The 20,306-nt window shown below is 42.4% G+C and overlaps 1 protein-coding gene across 5 annotated transcripts in view; it reads right to left on the reverse strand.

Moving 5' to 3' along the window:
• Positions 1-956: 956 nt before the first annotated feature.
• The window catches only part of VMP1 (vacuole membrane protein 1), a 58,612-nt gene continuing 39,262 nt past the window's right edge, over positions 957-20,306 (reverse strand). For all 5 annotated transcript variants that reach the window (XM_079324858.1, XM_079324861.1, XM_079324860.1 and 2 more), the window contains 5 exons: positions 17,881-17,961; positions 14,966-15,082; positions 12,710-12,771; positions 3,062-3,164; positions 957-1,765 (listed from right to left, as the gene is read on the reverse strand). In XM_079324858.1, coding sequence (XP_079180984.1) covers positions 1,622-1,765; positions 3,062-3,164; positions 12,710-12,771; positions 14,966-15,082; positions 17,881-17,961 — 507 coding nt within the window. In that variant the 3' untranslated portion in view covers positions 957-1,621. The remainder of the gene's footprint in view (positions 1,766-3,061; positions 3,165-12,709; positions 12,772-14,965; positions 15,083-17,880; positions 17,962-20,306) is intronic.

Genomic DNA, 20,306 nt, shown 5'->3' on the forward strand with positions numbered 1-20,306 from the left:
CCAGCCATTCCCAGCACTGCCAGGGAATGGGTACAAACCTCAGCCCTGAGGGGAAGCTTTACCAGGGCTTTGTTGTGCAGGATCCCAGGCCAAGCACAGACACTGAGGTGCTGCTGATGCTCAATGGAAACAGCTGGGGATGGATGAGAACGGTCAGATGAGAGATACCAAAATGTCAGACAGCCTACCGACTGTTGTTGCCATGAGATCCAACAGTCAACATCAGTCTGATAAGCTATCCAACAGGAAGGTACAGCATGGACACACCTGCAGCACTGCAGCTCCACCACAACCTCCTCACTGCCCCTGCCAGCCTGAGCCAAGCACAGCTCAGGCCTCTGGGCCACCTCCTGATAATGCTGATTAGAAAGGGAAATTAATTCTTGGTGCTTCCCCCCACCCAGGATAAAATAAAAACCAATTGTTTACAAGTGATTAGAGCAGTGTAGGTACAGCAGCAGTGGGGATGGATGCACTGAAAAGGGAAAAGAGCCATTGGAATATTGATTCTGTTCCTGTACATCTGAACTGGCACATGCTGATCGTAACAAATCTGACTAAAAGATGAGCTTAAAGGTTCTCTAAAGTTCTCTGCACGAAGAGACAAAATCTGCTTTCAGCTGGAGCTGAACTCTTCCCCCTCTCTGCTCCTCCACTGCCCACAGTCCTGGGCTCAGGGACAAACACCTGAGCAGAATTTAGGATAACCAATTTTGTTCTCCATTTAACCTATTTAAGCAGTGACTGTGCTCAGGCACAGCTTTCCTCCTCCCTTTGTTCTAAGCAAGAAGTTCTGAAGAAAAAAGAAAAACAAAAAAAAAAAAGAACAGAACACAAAAAGAACAAAGGGTTTGAGCACCATTAGTGCAGGAAGGATGAGCAAACATGCACAGAGCATCCAAAAGTGAGAGAGGAAAAGAAGCAGCTTAAAAAGACTGACACAAGAAATTCTGGAATGATCATAAGATGACTTTATAAAGTTTTTATCTTAACTTCATTCTAAATATACAGAATAAAAAATGTTGGCTTCAGCATTTTGACATCAACCATCTCTGCTAACATCATGAAGTTGGACAGGGTGGCTTTTCCAGCGTGCAATGCAATGGGACACTGGGAATTCAGACAGAACAGCCTTACCATGAGGGACATGCAACAGTTTGTACCCGACCTGGACTTGGTTATTTACATTTTCATGGTCTTGAAACTTAAGGAAAAAGCAAACCAGCCACCCTTCAAAAGAAAACGTTACCCTCAGGTCAGTCTGAAGTTAAATCAGGAGATGGAGAGTATTAAATCATCAGTTTTGGAAGTAATTTGGATGGACAACATTTGTGTTAAACTCTATTTAACAACATCCCATTGTCCATCCTGTAGAACACAGCCCAGACTGGTGAAGCATTTACACCTTACCGTAGCATTTATGAGCTTGTCAATGAAACCGTTGCTCTAATATCCAAATTACTTTCAAAATCAAACAAAAAAAACTTGTTAAGAGTTGAAAATGGGTGTTAAAAATTTCCCCCCTTTTGAATAATGCTGATTTTTAAACATATGAAAAGATGTGCCATTTCTTGTGTCTGCCAAAACCCATCCTGAGGGGTTTTTCCCGTTTTTCCCAAGCTCATTTGGTTTTTTCTTCCGAGTACATCTTCTGTTGCAGTCGCTTGGCATAGCTCTGGGCCATGGAGTTGATTATAGACAAGATAAAATAACAAACCATGACAATCACCAATTTTTCAAATATCCAGGATAGCCAGTTTTCCCCCTGAAGAGACAAAACAGAAGAAGGAGGAAAATGAAGATTAGTGCACAGGACAACGGAGAGTTCTGGGTGCAAGGGGAAAGCCTGACCGTGTCTTTATTCTGCAATTAATCAAATTAAAAGCAGGAACCAAGTGTGAGCTGACAGGATTCCTGCAGGTCCCTGTGCAAAACCGACTTTAGTCCCTTGAAAGACAATGCAGGAGGAGCTGCCAAATCCACGGGCGGGCAGATGACGAATCCCTGATCATTCCCAGGGTGCCCCAGAGTGATTTATTATTCCCAGTATTGTTCGGGCTCCACTAACAATTCGTGGAGTTCACAATTAGCAGCCCCTGCCTGTCACGTTCCTCTCAAAGAAAACAATCAGGTCACTGGTGAACAATGTGGTTTTTTTTTCCCTAAAGTGCCTTTTCTGGGTTATCTCCTCATTAGGATCCCTCTCTCTGGTGTCTCTGAAGTTCAGCGTTTTTCACGGGAATTCTCCAGTTGTGCTTTAGTCAAAGGAGGGCAGCAATGCTCTGCTCAGAAATCCCTGCTCAGAAATCCTTGCTCAGAAATCCCTGCCCAGAAATCCCTGCCCATCTCCTGACCCCGGCCGGAGCTCCCCAGCCCCGGCCCTTTTGTGCTAAGAAATGGGCCAAGGGACATTTCCAACAGCCACGAGTACTGCACGTCAAATGGGAGTTGGATTTATGGATTTTATCTCAAAATGCCTCAGCATTCTGAATTGGAATTGCCTCAGCCTAAAGAATTTAATGTCGAAGCCACTCTGTCCCACTGAAAATTCAGGGTAAGTTTATTAAAATAAAAAAAAAAAAAATTAAAATCTTTTTTCTGTATCAAAGGACACTTCTGCCTCTTGGACCTCCTCTGAACACAGTAATTTCTTTTCCTTTTAAAGAATAAGGCTTGGAGATTTATTTCTCTTACTGAGCTACAGATCCCACTGGCTTCTGAAGTATCGGTGCTGCCCAGTTTGTTATCATTTCACATAAAAAAGCAACTTTTATCTCCTTAAATTGAACTTTCCGAAGAGGCAGCTAATGCAGAGGCAAGGCAAGCCCCCGCTTTTGATTTATACTTTCATTTATTCTCTAAAGAATTTTAATCCAGTAGCACGCAATTAATATTTTCAATTCCTAGATTACTTTTAAAATGAGGTTTTTATCTATTCCCCGGGTCAGTGCGGATCTTTGAAAAACAGAATGGGGAGTTCCGTTTGTAAAAACTACAAGTCAAAGGCAGGGAAAGGAAAAGTGAGCCGGGGAGGGAGGGAGGGAGGCAAAGAGGGTCTTACCTGTGGCACAGCACTGTCGGATTTGTGGTGAAGTTTTATCCTCTGAGCTTCCAAATATTCTTGAAATGGCTTCTGAAGAGAAGGACCTATACTCGGAATAGCACTGATGGAAAGTTCATCCCAGAGAACAAGACAAAATAGGGAAGAAAAAAAAAAACAAAAAACATTTTTTTTTTTTTTAAACTTACCACTTTACCTAATCAGAACAAAGTTCAGGCTGAGCCACAGCTCAGCAGGGAACTCGAAGCTACTCGAGAAACCCACGAAATAAAACACATTTCATCTTTCGAGCTGGTACTTCGGAAGGGATGCATTTCCCAAGATCCTCAAAAAATGCTTAAAAAGAAAATCATTTCTGAGCGAGCCAGCGCTGGGAAGGAGGCAGCGGGAGCATTTCCTGGGAGGCAGCAGCGCTGAGAACCCAATGAATGACTTCGGAGAAGTCCCACATTTATCAGCGGCAGTTCCTGTAAGAACTGGTTTGAACCGATTAATGAGGAAATGACTGGGGCTTGTGTCATCCCTCGGTTAAAAAAGAAACTGCTCGGCCCAAGCCTCGCCCCTCTCCGCTCCGAGCCGGCCCCTCGGCCCGGCCAAGTCCTTTTTAGGACAATCTGTGCGTCATCCCTTCCCAAAAGAAACGGGAGCGATCCTGGAGCGCCTCCCCCGAGCGGGATTAACAAAGGAACAAAGGAGCGGCTCCGAGCGCTGCCGGCAGCGGGCACAGCCCCGCAGCCCCTCCTGACCCCGGGAATGTCCCGGGATGGGAACGGGACCATTCCCTGCCCGCACAGAGCCCCGCAGCCCCTCCTGACCCCGGGAATGTCCCGGGATAGGAACGGTACCATTCCCGGCCCGCACAGAGCCCCGCAGCCCTTCCTGACCCCGGGAATGTCCCGGGATGGGAACGGGACCATTCCCTGCCCGCACAGAGCCCCGCAGCCCCTCCTGACCCCGGCAATGTCCCGGGATAGGAACGGGACCATTCCCGGCCCGCACAGAGCCCCGCAGCCCCTCCTGACCCCGGGAATGTCCCGGGATAGGAACGGGACCATTCCCGGCCCGCACAGAGCCCCGCAGCCCCTCCTGACCCCGGGAATGTCCCGGGATAGGAACGGGACCATTCCCTGCCCGCACAGAGCCCCGCAGCCCTTCCTGACCCCGGCAATGTCCCGGGATAGGAACGGGACCATTCCCGGCCCGCACAGAGCCCCGCAGCCCCTCCTGACCCCGGGAATGTCCCGGGATAGGAACGGGACCATTCCCTGCCCGCACAGAGCCCCGCAGCCCTTCCTGACCCCGGCAATGTCCCGGGATCAGCCCCGGGTCTCCCCCAGCCTCCAACAGCTTCTCCTTCAAACAGGAGACCCAAAACCCTTCAGAATGGTCACAACTCTCCAAAACCTCCCCAAAATCCAGATATAAATTCTAAAAGATCAGCAGCAACCCCACGGCCTGAGCTGTGAACATTCCCAAAGTTGGATCCAGCCCATCCTAACTCCAGTTCTCATCACTGATCACTCAAATTGCAAAGAGAGGGGAGATTCTGAGTTTTGTTTAAAGAAATCACTGTGTTGTTCCACATTATAAAAGTCCCAACATTCAGATATAAATTCCAAATCACCAGCAGCAACACCCTGGCCTGAGCTGTGTGGGGAGAACATTCCCAAATTTGGATCCAGCCCATCCTAACTCCAGTTCTCATTGCTTGCATTGCAAAGGGAAGGGAGATTCTGATTTCTGTTTAATTTTAAAGAAATCTACATTACACATTATCATACACGTGGTCTTCTACATTACAAAACCTCACCTAAATTCTGATTATTTGGTTTTATAAACCCACTGCTGCTGCTGCAGGGAGGGTTTAGTGGAAGTCTCCAGCCCACCAGGTGTACAAGGAGTTGTACAATTGTCCAGGTCCCTCCTCGGCTCAAACCATTCCTGATCTGACACCACATTCCCGTTTCCAGGCCGAAGCCCAATTAAAAAATAACAGCTTTCTAATTTTAGGAGTTTATGAACAGCACGAAACAAAGTGTCTCATTGTCCTCCAGTAAATCTATTTCTTTCCTCCATGGCCAGGGGCAAAGGAGGATTTTTGAACCCATTTCCCAGCAAAAGGTCGTTTCCCCCGTGATTCACCACCGGGTGAGGAAATTCTGTGCCCGGACTGGTAAAAATTCTGGGAAAAAAAAAAAAAAAAACCAAACCAACAAAACAACCCTGTGGAGCCCAAAGCACGTCCCTGATGCATTTATTTGAGCCCAGCTGAGTCCAGGGCCCAAATCCCAAAGGATTCCTGGGGCTCAGAGGGGTCTCAGCTCTGGGCAAAGCTGGACTGCATCAACACCAACACCACCGACATTCAGAGGTTTCTTTTCTTTTCTTTCTCATATAATTCTTGGGAGCCCTGAAGAATGACTGCAAGGTAATGGTTTACTTTTGAACTTGTGCATGATTATGAAATGAGGAATATTTAAATGGTGAGGGATCAATGATTAACAGGGTGGTGTTCGAATGACTCCGTTCCTCACCCAGAGCTGAACTCGGGCAGTGCCCAAATCGAATTAAACACACAACAAAGACATAAAACCTAAATTCAGAGCCCTAAGGAGCTCCTGATGCATCTAACAATATTTTAAAAATTTTCTCACTAAATAATTCACTTTTTATTTCCTTTTCTGGGCATGACTATTAGTTAAGTGCACAAAATTAATTTTATCAAAGCAATTTTGAAGAACTGCAAAATCCTGAGTGCACGACCTCACCTCCTATTTTCTGTACATTTAAAAGACTTTAATTCTGAAAAAAAAGTGAACACATTTAAATAAGGAGTAAAAAACCCAGAGGAAAATCTAGAAAATCAGGAATCCAGATGAAATTCTTGAAAGCCCATCTGGGCAGCACACTATTAGTTACTGGTGCTTTTTTGGACAAAACTAAATCATTTCATCACCCAGTTATGTGCCACTCGATATCCAAAGGCACAATGTTAAATCTAAAAAACTTTAAAAGAATTTAATTTAATTAGAAAGAAGGGAATTCTGTATCCCTGCAAACCTCGGGGATGCCTGATCCCAGGGGGAAGGAGGAATTCGGGGTGGATTTTGTGCGATTCGGGTGGGAGCAGATTTGCATCACAATTCCTGCACTCAGCACCTCCAAAAATCCGCAAATTTCCCAGCGGAGGAGAAGGAAGATAACCCAGAATAATCCAAGCCCAATTCCCTGCTCCTCCGGGAATCAAAGGCATTGTTTTCAAATCGGGAATGGGGAAGGAGAAATTCTGATTCAGAACTTGTTTTCACTCAGAAGTTGTTTTAGAAACTCTTCGTGTTAAGTTATAAATTCTCCTTTGGATTCATCCTGATTCTCTGCTAATTTTTTATGTTTCACAAGGAATCGAAACTGAGAAAAAGTTTCCCAAAATTGTAGTAACCTCTGGTAATCCTAAATTCACTAAAATTGTAACATTTCAGTCAAAACCATGATTTCCATTCTAATACTACAGCAGAAAGTCCCATTAAAAATTTGGATTCACTAAAAAAACACTTGGTGCCTCCTTTCAGAACAATTACCTGGTATTTCTAATTAAACAGATCACTTTTTTTTTTTTTTTTTTTTTTTAAACTCAGAGATACAATTTCTATCCAAAAGACAAATTCTAAAGATCTTTTTTCAAAAAATAAAACAAAACTCCCCATCTGTTTGAAGCACCACATGACAGAGATTCAGCAAAATTGCTCAGGATTATTTTTTAAATTACACCAAGAACCTGCAGAGTCTGACCCCAAAAACTTCCCAGTTACAGCAAATCTGAGTTTAAATTTATTAATTTGCTTTTCCAAGAACAACTGTCAACAGTTGCACCTCAAATGCCTTTCACTGGTTGTTAAATGATTTTTGGAAAACTTTAAATCTTTTTAACAGAACCTTTGGAACTACAGGAAGATTTTTCTCAAAGGCACCAGGATGAAGCACCAAACCTGGAGGAGAAAAAAATTGTATTTTCCCTGAGCCAGCTTACAAAAAGTAGGAAGTTATTTGATATTCCAGACATCTGCATTTCTACTAATATTAAAAATATTTATGTATAACTGTTTAATGGTGATATTTGCACTTCTGAAAGGCATAATTTTCATTTTACAAGATCTTTAGGAGCATGGGCTGCTCCTGAGTGACTGAAATCTCTCAGCCTGTGCTTGGAGAAGTTGGGAACACTCAGGGAATTAATTCCAACTCTGCTAAATCCTGACAGTCTCTAACAAATGCTGCTCCTCACTGTCATTGCACCAGTATCTCACAAAAACTCTGTCACACCATAAATTTGGATATAAAGTTCCCATTTTATCAAGGCACCTGTGGACATTTGTTCACATTTCCAGAGAGAAATGTTAGAATTCACAAATGTTTGCCATAAAAAAAAAAAAAAAATATTTTGGGAACAAAACCATGAGATTTTTCATGAAAGAAAATTTGAAAGTTCATGGAAGTTTCTTATTTATTAGAGGCCTCAAACACCAAGTGATGCTGAAGCAGCTGATTAATAACCCTGAGTTGTTCTTAAACTGATCCTGATGGAATTAAAAATTAAAAATGAGAAGCTCAGTGCAGCCAGGCCTGAGAGTGACCCCTGTGAAGAACTGGGATCCATCCCCTGTGGGATGCTCAGGAAACTGGGAGCACTGGGGGTGTCACAATTTAATTTAATTTAATTTTATCATGGAAATTGTAACCTGGAGGGAAAGCAGAGCCCTGTGGGGGAACAGAAGGTGCAAACAGGGCTGGACACACCTGGGGAAGGTGATGCAATATTGAGTCACAGCCCCACTTGATGGATAATCCCTCCAATATTCACAGGCTGGAAAATCCCTTTCCTTTAGACTGGGGCAGGTTTTGCCCAGATTTGGCTTTTTGGGATGAAACACCAAAGAAAAAACATCCTTTGGGCAATGGCACCATAATTCCAAATAAAGACAAGGGGGAAGAGTAGAGGCAGAGTAGCAGGGATGGCTCCTCCCTGCCAGGACCTTCAGCTCCATCCCAATTATTTATTTCAATCAGACTACAACAGAGGGGGAAGGCAAAGCCTTTCACCTTCCCAATATTTATAGAAAATGTCATTAAAAAATCCCACCAACAGCAACTGTAGGAGATTCCCATTTCTCCATTCCCCTGTGAGAACACAAGAAAAATCCATCCTGCAGCTCCAAAGCAATGAAACATTTAGGAGCAGGCACTGAATTTTAAACTTTCAGTGTTTGAGTATTTAGGGTATTTGAGTATTTAGGGTATTTTAGCCACCCCTCCCTCAGAAGTTTCACTCCAGCACGGTGGTATCTTCTTTGGAAGTCAGATATTTACAAAACCATTGAAAAATAAATTCCAGTGGAAATATTTTTATGCCACTGGCCAGTGAGCAAAGCTGATTCATTTGCATAACATGTTCCTTGTCTCAACAGGGCACCTTTCTTCCTGTCAGCCCTCTGAGCCTGCAATGGTTAATTTTTTTCCAGACAGTGATCTAAACTGGCTCAACGGTTAGTATTTTAATGAGCTGTCATTTCCTGTGCTGATAAAGATTCTCACAGTATTTAAACCATCCATTTCCCCGAGGCTGCACCACCAGCAAGGACCCTGCAGTGACTCAGAGGGGCTCAGCCTGAGCCTGACTCAGCCCTGGGACTGGGGCTGCCCAAAACCCAGGCTAGGCTTAGGGAAACCTGGGCTGCCCAAAACCTGGAGTAGGTGTAAGAGTCGTTTTTTAGGTTTTTAGCAATTAATTAATTTTTTTTTGCTTGGTAAAAACATTTTTTGTTTAAAGTGAATTATCCTTTAAGCCATAAAGCCCCTTTTAACTCACTTACTTTTTGCCTTTTTAATTACTCAGTAAAACTAACTCAGCAATTCTTTCCTTCTATATCAAAACTTGCTATCATTTCTATACCTTCTTCAAATTCTACATTCAAAAATCTTTCTGTTATACACACATATCTGTAAAACCTTCCTGTCAAATCCTTATCCTTTCCAACAACTAGGTTCAGGAAAAACCAGGGGTTGCCCAAAAACCTGAAACCTAGGAGCTGGGGCTGCCCAAAAACTTGAAACCTGGGAGCTGGGGCTGCTCCAAATCTGCATCCTGGGAGCTGGGGCTGCCCAAAACCTGGATTAGGTTTAGGAAAAACCAGAGGTTGCCCAAAATGAGTCCTGGGAGCTGAATCCTGGGGCTGCCAAAGCTGGAGCAGCTCCTTCCAGCCAAAGCTGGGACCCCCAGCTCCCACCCCCAGCACAGCTCTGGGGCTGAGCTGCTTTTGTGCCCAGAGCTCTGAAGTTCAGCAAATAAATCTGGTTTATGGTCAGGACCTACAGGAAGGTTTCAGGGTTAAAAGGCTCCTTGGCAGCTTCATTTGCTTTATGAGATGAGGAAAGGACAGATGTTGGTGGAGAATGGGCCCAGGTTTGACTGGCTGCACCTGAGGCATGTTCCAGTGGCCAGGGCAGCCCAGCAGCTCCAGGGCTTTCTTCCCTGGGACATTCTGTTTTGTTCAATCACTGCTTTCAAAATGAGAATTGCAACATCTCTGACCTGCCTGTCCTTAGCTCTGCCCACTGCTGCTCTTTGGAACCAAACCTCTGCTTGCTTTTTAAAGATTCTTTTTCAAAACTCAATTTTAGGGTAAAAACCCCTTGCTTATTCAGAGTTAAATCCTTGGAGCCTTTTGCAAATAAACTCTTCTAATTCTGTTGTGATCCACTGGAAGCCTTTCAGCACCAAAGCTGCTCAGATTTCAGCCCATCTGTGTCCCTTTCAGGGCACTAAAGCCATTTTTGTGTGGAGCTGCTCTGCTGTGCTCAGGACACTTCTCCAGGTTTCTGCTGTACCTGTGGTAGGAAGGTTGTTGAGTTTTGAACCAGCAGTGTCAGGGATTTTGGTTTAACTTCCAAAATTTCTCCCAGGAGGTTGAGAAGCCATTGCCCAGCTCTTTCCACCCTAAGAAAAGATTCCTGGCTGTCCCTTTATCACTTCTTGCCTTGTGCTCTAAAGAAATAACCTCAACCTGTATTGTAAATTACTTTTGACTTAAAAAACCCCAACAATCTTTAAGCAAACTTTCCAGTTACCTCAGTCACCATGATCTCATTTGTGCTTTTTTGGTGAAAGGAACACCACGCTCCCTTTACCAGCATCAACTGAGATTAAGTTGTAAGCAAAGAATTATGGCACAAGAAATAGCAGCAAACTGGTTTGTCCAGGCAATGCTTCCAGTACCTGGGACCAAAAAACTGCTTTTCTTTCAGCTGTGCAATCACTCAGTGCCTGCAGAGCTGGGAAGGGTGGAAAGCTGCTCCACAAAACCCACTGGGTTAAATAAAGGCACTTCAGGAACATTGATTTTTTGGGTGGATTTCACAGTTTGTTGGATTTTCAGAGGTAGCACACATGAGAAGTAAAATCCACATTTAAAACTTCCCCTTCCCAGAAAACAGAAAACATCACCCTGCTCTGAAGCACTTTGCAGAGTGTGACTTCACAAACAGCTGCAGGTAAAAAACAGGAACAGAAAGATTGAGGAGCCCAAAACCCCACAACAAACAGAATGAAATATTTCAATAAAATCAGCAAAACTCTTGTTGAGGTGACAGAACACAGAAATCCTCCAGAGCCTCTCCCAGCACTGAGGCACCAACAGAACAGGTTGGAAATTCCCAGTTCCAGTGAGTTCCAGCATCTCTGGAATCCTCCTCAGTTTGGATTTCACACCAACCCCACTTCTCAAACTCACTTATTCCCCTTATTCCCACCACTCACCCTCTGCCCTGTTTTTGTTCTCCAGCTCCCACCAAAAAATTCTACCAAAAATTTAAAATTTTCTTTAAACAGCTTCTTAATTTCCTGCCATGTTTTTTATTCCATTTCCTTTTTAATTTAATTAATAGAAAAAGTATTTTATGATCTGTTTGTAATGGAGACTTAGACAAAACTGTAAAATCAAATTAAATGATATTAAAGTAGCCTGGTTATGGCAGGTTCAGTGAGGGACCCAGCAGCATCCAGTGACAATAAAGAACAAGGTCTGCACATGAATCAGCTTTGCCTTTTGACTAAAAATCACATAATTGTCAAGAAATTCTCCCTAGCTTATAAAATCAGATATTCTCAGACTTTATCTCACAACTTAATCTTCTGTCTAGGTTCCATTTATCCTGGATATCAGTATGTTCATTATTTTCAGGTATTGTGCTCAGATATTTCCTATTGTTTAAGAGCAACAGCCCAGACAAAGAAAGTCTAAAAGTCATTGTGGTGGATAGAATTTGATTAAAATAAAGTTACTGACCATTAAACAGAGCTCTGTTTTAATTCAATAATAGAGCTTTTAGAGCAAGGTATTGTTTAACATGTTTGAGGCTCCCCTCTAACAGAAATTGATGAGGTAATGCTGGAGACAGCTTGAGAAAAGTCAAGGATACCAGGACATTCCAAAATTCTCACTGTCTCCCAGGAACATTTTTTAACTCTGACATCAACCCTCTAATAAAACCCCAATCCAGCAGAGCTCCTGTGAATGCACTCGAAGTAATTCAATGCAAAATTATCTCCAAGACAGATGAAGTAGGAAAAATCTACTGGGTTTGGCTCCAAGCACCCACAGGAGAGTAAATCCTTGGAAATGTACCTGAGCTGGGGGCAGATCAAACTGTCTGCAGTGATTGATGCTGAGAAAAACTCAGGGTGCTTAAAAGAAACCACATTTCTCTCTCTCCCTCCCTTTTTTAAAACAATGTTCACAGCAACAAATGAATTCTGAGTTTTTGGAAGATCAGGAATAATAAAGCCAGGATTTGTTTCATCAGTGAAATGTCCTGCAAGGTTTTTCTGACACTCCTTTTCCTTGTACAGCACCACTGCTTGGAGTTTTGTTTCAAAAGGAATTATTTCCAGACATTCCTCCCCTGAAACTTTTCTTGAGGAGTGTGGCTTTTATGTGAAAATAGTTATTACACTTTGGGCAGCCAAATATCCATTTACCCTAGAGAAGAAACCTTGGAAAAGCAGGAATACCTTAGATTTTATTTTATGGATTTATATTAGGTTGGATTAATTTTAGTTTAAAAAAAACCCAACCCAAACCTTCTCAAAATCAGGACACTTTATCCATTTCTACTGAATTTAACAGAATGGGGATCAAACTCCACACACTAAATTTCTCATTGTGATGGTTTATGAGTGATTTGATGTTGTAAATGTATAAGGAACTTCCAGTTAAGGAACACTGCATAAAATCTTAGGTTTTGAATCATAGAATTTTAAGATTTTTTTCTATGAATATAATTATTTTTAACTTTCTCAATTTTTTTGGCATAGCATCCCACCACACCAGTGGTGCAAACATCCCATCTGCAGCTATAAATGCAGAAATCTGTGAGTGGAAGAGCTGAATTTTGGGTTGGGGTGAAAGTTCAGTGCTGATCCCACAACCCTGAGCCTCAGGGCCAACAAAATTCTCCAAGGTCTGGGGGGGAAGGAGCTGCAAGTGAGACCTAAAGCCTGGAACAAAGCACAGCCCCAGCACTCTGAGCTGCCTCCTCCAGTAATTTTCCATTAATGGGTGCAGGTATTAATTACTGAGCTGGGGAATTACTCACCCGATGAGAGCCACCATCTGCTCCACGATGTGTTTGCTGAAGGTGATGATAACAAAGAGTTTCTGTGGGGAGGAAAAGAGCAGTCACAGAGAGCAGTGCTGGGGGACACTTTGTGCTCCCCTGCTTTCCCTCCTCTCCTCTTTATTTTTTCAATGTTCTCCTCTGAAAAGAGGCAGGAGAAAAAAAAAATAAAAAAAGAAAAAAGCAGTTCACTCTGTGCCTCTGTTTCCTCCCAGTTTGTGTTTCTTGCAGTGTTTTTGTAGCCCATTCTCATCCTCCCCAAACTCCCATTCCCAGAAGCTCCAAGGTCACTTTACTCCATCAACAATGTTGGAGTGGAAAAACAGCCAGAGAAATTCACAGCTCCTTACACAAAGTGGCCTTCCAGATCACAGAGGGGAAAAAGAATTTGTTTTAGTCCCCTGGTTCAGAGAGAAACAACAAAAAAATACCCAGTGAAGAACAAAGGAAGAGCCTTTGGGCACCTGTGAGATTGTGATAAAACAGAATAATCACAGTCCCTAATCACACTCCTAAACCTACTTCAAAATGTACAATGTACCCCAAAACTCTGCATAAAAACAGCTTATCAAAAATCTGAAAATCTAACCTAGCAAGTTTTACCCCTAAATGAAAATCAAACCTGTACCTTTGAAGCTATAATTTCAAATATAATATTTAATCATATTAAAACCTATTAAACATATTAAAATACAAACTCCAAACACAATTTCAACCTTAAAAGAAAAAAAATCTGTGATTTATCTGATACAATTTTACAGAACAGAATAACTCTTAATTTCCTACTAACCACAAAATTATTAATACTAATTGTTACTCTGATGCAAATCAGAATGAAAAAATGAAATGAAATGGACATAATTGTAATAAGGAGGTAAAAGGAGCCCTGGGGTGGCCACTGCACCAGTCACTCACTTCCTGTCTGAACATTGCATTAAAAGCCTTTTCCATGACTCTCACATTTCCTAAATTCCAAGTCCAGCCAGATCACTCCAAAAATCAAGGCTATTGCACAAGGGTGTGCTTGAAAAAGAGAATGCTAAACGCTGAGCCTGTTACAAAATCTGATGATTTACCAACTGTACAAGGCACTGGGAAATGTTTTTTCACTTACATGGAATCTGAGTGTGGAGCACTATAAATTACACAGCAAACACTGTGGTAGCTGAACAAGGCAATTAAAATAATAAGAGGAATATTGATCTAATATTATTCCACTTTTCTGTGCTGCCAGAACACATTTTAGCCAACACAGGGATTTAAAAGCAGAAGAAAATTCAGATAATACAAAAATAAGTGTGGAGGAAAAGCTGTTCTCTCCCAAGAAATGAAGGAATTTCCAAATCTATTTATTGTTTAAGCACTGGGCAAAATAAAATAATCATTTAAAAAAAGATGGGGAAAAAAACCCCTTGTGTTTAGGGCAAAATAAAGATTTTGAAGCAGCTTGATGAGGCTGGAACACAAATTATTTTATACTAAAAGCTGCTATTTTGCTGGGAGTCACAGCAGAGATTTCCAAACAGAGGCACAGGCACTGCAAAAACCCAGAGTCAGCTGAAAACATCCCAAACACAGTGACCTAGCTCAGGCTGCAGCCCTGACCACACCAGAACCCCCAGGGAACCAGAGCTGCATCTCTCCTTGGACCAGGGGGAGGAATTCACAAGAAAAACTCCAACATTTGGTGGAAACAACTGGATGGTCCAACTCAGCACATCTGGCACAGCCCTGAGTGAGCAGGGCCCAGCAAAGTCCAAAACCAAAAATCACTGCCCAGCTCCAAAACTGTGCTTTTCAAACAATCTGGGACACCAAAAATCGCTGCCCCACCCCCAAAACTGTGGCAAATCTGCCCAAACTGGGCTGGCCCAGCCCTGCAGGGCTCAGTGGGGTTTTCTCACTGAGCTAAAAAGGGCACATTTCAAAGTGCAAATGAGTGCTGGTTACCAAAAAGGGAGTTCACAGTGAGTGGAGCCCTGGCAGTCTGGTAAAGGCCATAGGTAAATACCTTGGCTAACCACCAATTTCCTGAGTGGGCCAGCAGCTATAAATTACTCACTTGCCACAGTTTGGAGGAGCCCAGCAGCTGCTTTATTGTAAATCCCTTGCACCAAATTAATTTCCATGAGTTCAGGTCGGGCAAGGAGACTCCAGGAGTCATTTCCAGGTAACACAGTGGAACAGGCAGGGAAAGAATCAAAGGTTTCAGCCCCAGGGAGGGGCAGCACTTGCCTGGATGTGCATTTTAATCACAGCTTTTCCAATCAAGGTTGCACCGAAGAAAGTCCAGAAGGGAACCAGAAAGTGGCCACAAGTTATCCCAGCCAGGTCAAACAGGGGGTTTGGGATCTGTGGAGTGCAAGGGAAAGAGGTTCAGAAATTGCAGCACACATTGGATGGACAGGAACATGACAGACTCTGAAATTCTGAAAAATGAACAGTTTCCCCTGCTCCAGCTTGACCCAAAACTCTTGTGTCTTAATAATTACAGAAATGTTGATGTCACACCACATAACTTAAGTTATGATGTCTAGCTGGGAGTGAGCTAGACACTGTCCCAGACAATTCCATTCTCATGGTTCCTCCTTACCCCTGCATCCTGAAAAAAGCCAATGAAAAGTTTTCCATGTGAAGTGCACGGAAACCACAGCAAAGCCATTTTGAGTGATTTATCAAATTTTCTCTCTGACAAGCACATCACTCTTGGAAGCCAGAGTTCCAAGTGATCCCCAGTGATTTCCAGCTGAGAAACTACATTAAAAACTGGCATTTATAGTCATATGTATCCAGTTTAAAAGCACTGATTAGATTTTATTAAGCATATGCATTTCATTTAAAATTAAAAGAATTTTTTATTATTATTAAACTGCTGGCCTGACTTTTGGTATTGTGATACTATCTGTAAAATATTTTTGAAATGAAACCAAGAAAGGATCTGAATTCCAACCTTTCCCTCTCAGTCTGGAGCAGTCCTGGGTCACTCCCAGGAGCACTGGGGTGACAACCTGCAGCACTGCTGGTGTTTTATGACTCAAATAAAGGAATAAAGTGCAGATTGGGGCAGAATAAAGGACACTGTGCCACCAAGCCTGAAATCTGTGAGAAAGGGCTGGAGTGGCCTGTTGGAGAGCAGCAATTCAGATTTATGAGCACCTGCAGAGGAAGAAATGTGAAATGGGCTCTGCTGCTGGTCCCTGAGCACTGAGCAGGCTCCACCTGGGCAATGATTGATTGATTGACTGATTGATTGATTGATGGATTGATGAACTGATGCTCAGCATTCTGCTGCTCAGTGATTGATGCTCTGCACTCTGCTCCTGGCAGCCTGCTCTCAGGGGGTTTTGTTGGCTCACAGAATGTTTAAATGCCTGCAGGAGTTTGGGGCAGGCTGCTGTGGGTGTCTCTGAGCACACCAGGGGCAGAAGTTCCTCAGCACATCCCCAGCAGGGTGTCTGAGCAGCCAGCACTGTGCTTGTTACTGAAAGTTGCCCAAAAAAAGCCCACAAAGGCAAGAGAGAAAATTCTCACAAGCTTCACAAACTTCAGAGCTGATTCTTGCTTTGTTCCTTCCTCAGAGCTGCCTTTATATAGAAATAAACTCCAGACAATCCTGACTTCCTTCTTGCCACTAAACAACATGACAGTCAGTTGACTTCACTGGATAAGCTTGCAGAATTCTCATTTCCATCTGATGGTGTTTTCATGCAGCATTTAGAAGCCACCACTTGAGAGAACAAGGATCCACAGCTGGGACAGTCATTACCACTTCACCAGCAAGTTCTCCACTCATGAAAAACACATCAAATAAAACTCAGCCTAAAATCCAGAAGAAGGTCACAGTTCCAAGGGAGGCAAGCAGAGGAGATGTGTGCTGGAGCACAGGGAAGCAGAGGAGCCCTGGGCCAAACACAAGGAGCACATGGGGGGGCTGCTTTCCTCCCCCTTCCCCACCCAGGGGTGCCACACAAAGGGACAGCTCTGCATCCCTGCTTTCCCAGCCCTCTGGAACCTTCCAGCCCTGCAGTGGTGCTGTGAGCACATTTACAAACCCCAGGTGTGCCCTGTGCATCCCCATCCCTCCCCCAGCCCAGCTGCAGCTCAGGGCCCCAGCAAGGCTCAGGCAGCAAAGTGGGGAAGAAGTTAAGCAAATGTTTAAATATTACTAAGCAGGAACTGCAGGGTGTTTACAGGCAGCTCTGGTGTTTACCAACTCCTTCCTCCTCCTCCACCTTGCCCAGTCACCCATCCCTGCCACCTCTGAGCTGTGCTGGTGACACACAGGGGACAGCTGGGGCAGGGATGTGTCCAGGGCTGAGTCAGAGCAGGGAGCAGCTCCTGAGAGCTGGGAGAGCTTTAGGAGCAGCCACAACTCCACTCTAAACTTCAAGACCTTTTAAAGGATTAGTGAGCAGGAGCTTTATGTCAGCAGCTCTAATCAGATTAATTCTAGCACAGGTTATCCACATCTGAGCAAGCAGTTGGCTGTGTCATCTTTACAGTTTAGGAAACCAAGAGATGCTGGACAAGTGTGGAGTGAGAGCCTCAGCAGCTGGGGGATGTTGTTATTCCAGAAAAATGGGACTTGGGGGGGGTTCCACACTTCCCCTTTCCCTGCAATCACATCCCACAGTTTGTGTGTGGGATGAAGAACAAGGCACACCATTCCTACCAGCACCAGAGAGAGATTTAAACCTCCAACATTATTTTTTTTATTCTGAAAGAAGAGCATTATCCTACTCAAAAACTAAAATAGCATCACTGGAGAGGCTCCTTTTACCTCTTAATTAAAAAAAAAACAAAACAAAACAAAACACAAGCAGTTTGTAGCTCTACAGCCATGATTGAAATTTGTTTCCTTTTTCTGCCCTCTCTGGTTCCTAATGACCCAAAGAGCAGATGGGGGAGGATTGGAATCAAAATTTCTGCAGGTAATTTTCCACTCTCCAATCCATGCACACCTCTGGATTTGAGGATGTCAAGAATATCAGATACAACACATCACCACCTAAAGAAATCATAACACAACCCAGCAGATTTTTTTTTTTTCCTTGAGCATCACAGAAACTCCAACAAAACTGAATTTCAGGGCAGGACATCCAAGGTGCATTTTTGCCTATAAATGCACCCCTGTTCCTGGCAGAACTCACCGAGGCACAGGCCAGGATCCCAAAGAACCCAACCTTCTGCACCAGGTTCTGCACGGCCAGCTTGGCCCGGGAGGCAAAGTCCTGCAAAGAGAAAAACAAAATTATACATCAGGAAAACCCCACCTGAACAGATATCCAGGATTTCCTAACTGGGAATTGGGAGAAATAAAGGGCAGTTTGAAAAGCTGAGTTTAGGGGGACAATTGTGGTAGAAATGTGAGCAGCCACATGCAGAGTTTTGTTTGTGCAAACCCTGAGAGTGGCACTAAGCTCCCCCTGCTCTGGAAACAGCTTTTCCAGTTTTTATTTCCCCATATCTTTGTAATTCCAGTGCTGCTTATACCTTATTCCTTAAACAAGCAGAGGGAATTAATTCCTCCAGTGCCATTTACAGTGGTAAAAAGGAATTTTCTGAGAACAGAAAGAGCACAATAATCCCATTCCACCCTTAGATCTGCTCTCCCAAACCCAGAAACTCAATCAAAAATGCCAATTCCAGGCACTGCCTACAACACACTTGTAAAATTCATTAAAATCCAGAAAGTTGTGCCTAAATTATTTTAAAAGCAGGGAAGGGTCAGCCCCTGTCACTGGAGCTGTTCTGTACAAAGCTGCCTCCTTTTATTTTGTGATCAGTCCTTACTCCTGAGGCTCAAAATTTGTCAAACACCCAGGAAACCTCTTAAAAAGAAAAAAATAAAGATTCTCACAAGCAGTTGCTTTGAATGTGAGAAGGGAATTTATAGGAGATAAAATTCTTTTGCAGCAAAACTGTCCAGAAAAATAAAATCAAGGTCAGTGCTCCCAACTCAGGCTTAGCCACAACAGTTCCAGAAAGCTGAAAATCCTTGGGAATAGCAAATATTTAAAAAAATAATTATCCATTCTTTTTTTAAAAAAACTACAAATAAGCAATAAAATTCAGATTTTCCAGGAGCAATGCAATAAATGACACAAGGAAATTACTTTAATCAATAATTAATGATATTCTACATTCCACCCTTTACTACTGAATTGTGGAATTTAGAATATCATTATTTTTTGATTAAAGCAACTGCAGGGTAATCCAGAAAAATTACATCTATGCAATTTTAATTTTGTTATAGTTCTGTTGAAACCTTACACACTAAAGAAGGAAAACTACAATTATTTTACAATGTTCTTGCATATTATTTAAATGTTGAGCTGTAGAATTAACAAAATTTTCTGTGGCAGATTAAAAAATAACAGATCTGTGATGAGACCATTTGCTTATTTTTTACACCCCTTTTTCAAGTAGCAACTTTTTCCCATTACTGTGCTTTCAAACAGTTAAATTCTCAATTTAAAAATTAAAACGAAACAAAACAAAAATTAATTATTATTCAAGTCAGAATAATACTATTTATTGTATTTAATGCTTGGAAAAAAACCTCAAATTAAAACTGAAAGAAAAGTGCCAAAGAAATGAGATTTCTTAAATCTTTCAGTGGGACATTTTTAACCACAGGGGGATATAAAAACCCTCTAGAATATCCTAGAAAGGTGAATTTCCACACTTTAACCAGGAGTTACACCTTGGGTTCATGATTACAAAATGGAAGAGATCAAATATTCACTTTTTAAATGAAAAATTTCCCAGATATTTTCCCATTGCAGGAAAATATTTCCCATTGTTTTCCTCGTAGGATCCTTGAGGGATTAAACTTGCTCCCAGTGAAGCTGAAACCAAACCCTTGATAGGAAAAAATTTGGAAAGTAAAACTCAATTTTATGGTTTTATTTCTTTTTTTTTTTTTTGTTGTTACAAACAACAAAACAGATCCAGGATGAGCTGGGATTTGGGATGGAGGCAAAAAAACACCCAGAATTTCCCCCCAAGGGAAAAATAACTCTCCCAATTCCCCAGCCAAACACACGAGTGAAAATCAATCTTTGGGATTTCTTTACAAATGAATTTAACACCAAGAAGTGCTAAAGCAGATTTTTGTCCTTGGGAAAGGTGGCCTGGATTATTTCCCTCCTCAGGGATTTCTGGAATAGAGTTTGGTGTGGCCAGAATATTTTCAGTTCCTATTTTCTCCCCCATTTCCCAAAGCCACGGGGTTGGAGCAATATTTTCACTTTTATAAGCCAATAAATATTTTTTCCTTGCAGCTCCATAAATCTGATGGCAAAGTATCTTTAAAATAAAACACTCCAAGGCAATTATTCAAATGGCTCCATGATTTATTTGCATGGAAGTTGTTTCTATTCTGATTTTAATTTATTTCTCCATTATCTTTTACTGTGTTGCTAATGCACTGTTGTATTCATTTTCACAAGCTGGAATTGGAAATAAACTCTCTAACAAAATGAGCTATAAACTAATACTTGCAGCACAGCTGATTTAATAAATATATTATTATAATTATATATAATTAACTGTATTAATTTAGGGTAAAGCA

The sequence above is a fragment of the Erithacus rubecula genome (assembly GCF_903797595.1).
Source record: "Erithacus rubecula genome assembly, chromosome: 22".
Lineage (NCBI taxonomy): Eukaryota > Metazoa > Chordata > Aves > Passeriformes > Muscicapidae > Erithacus > Erithacus rubecula.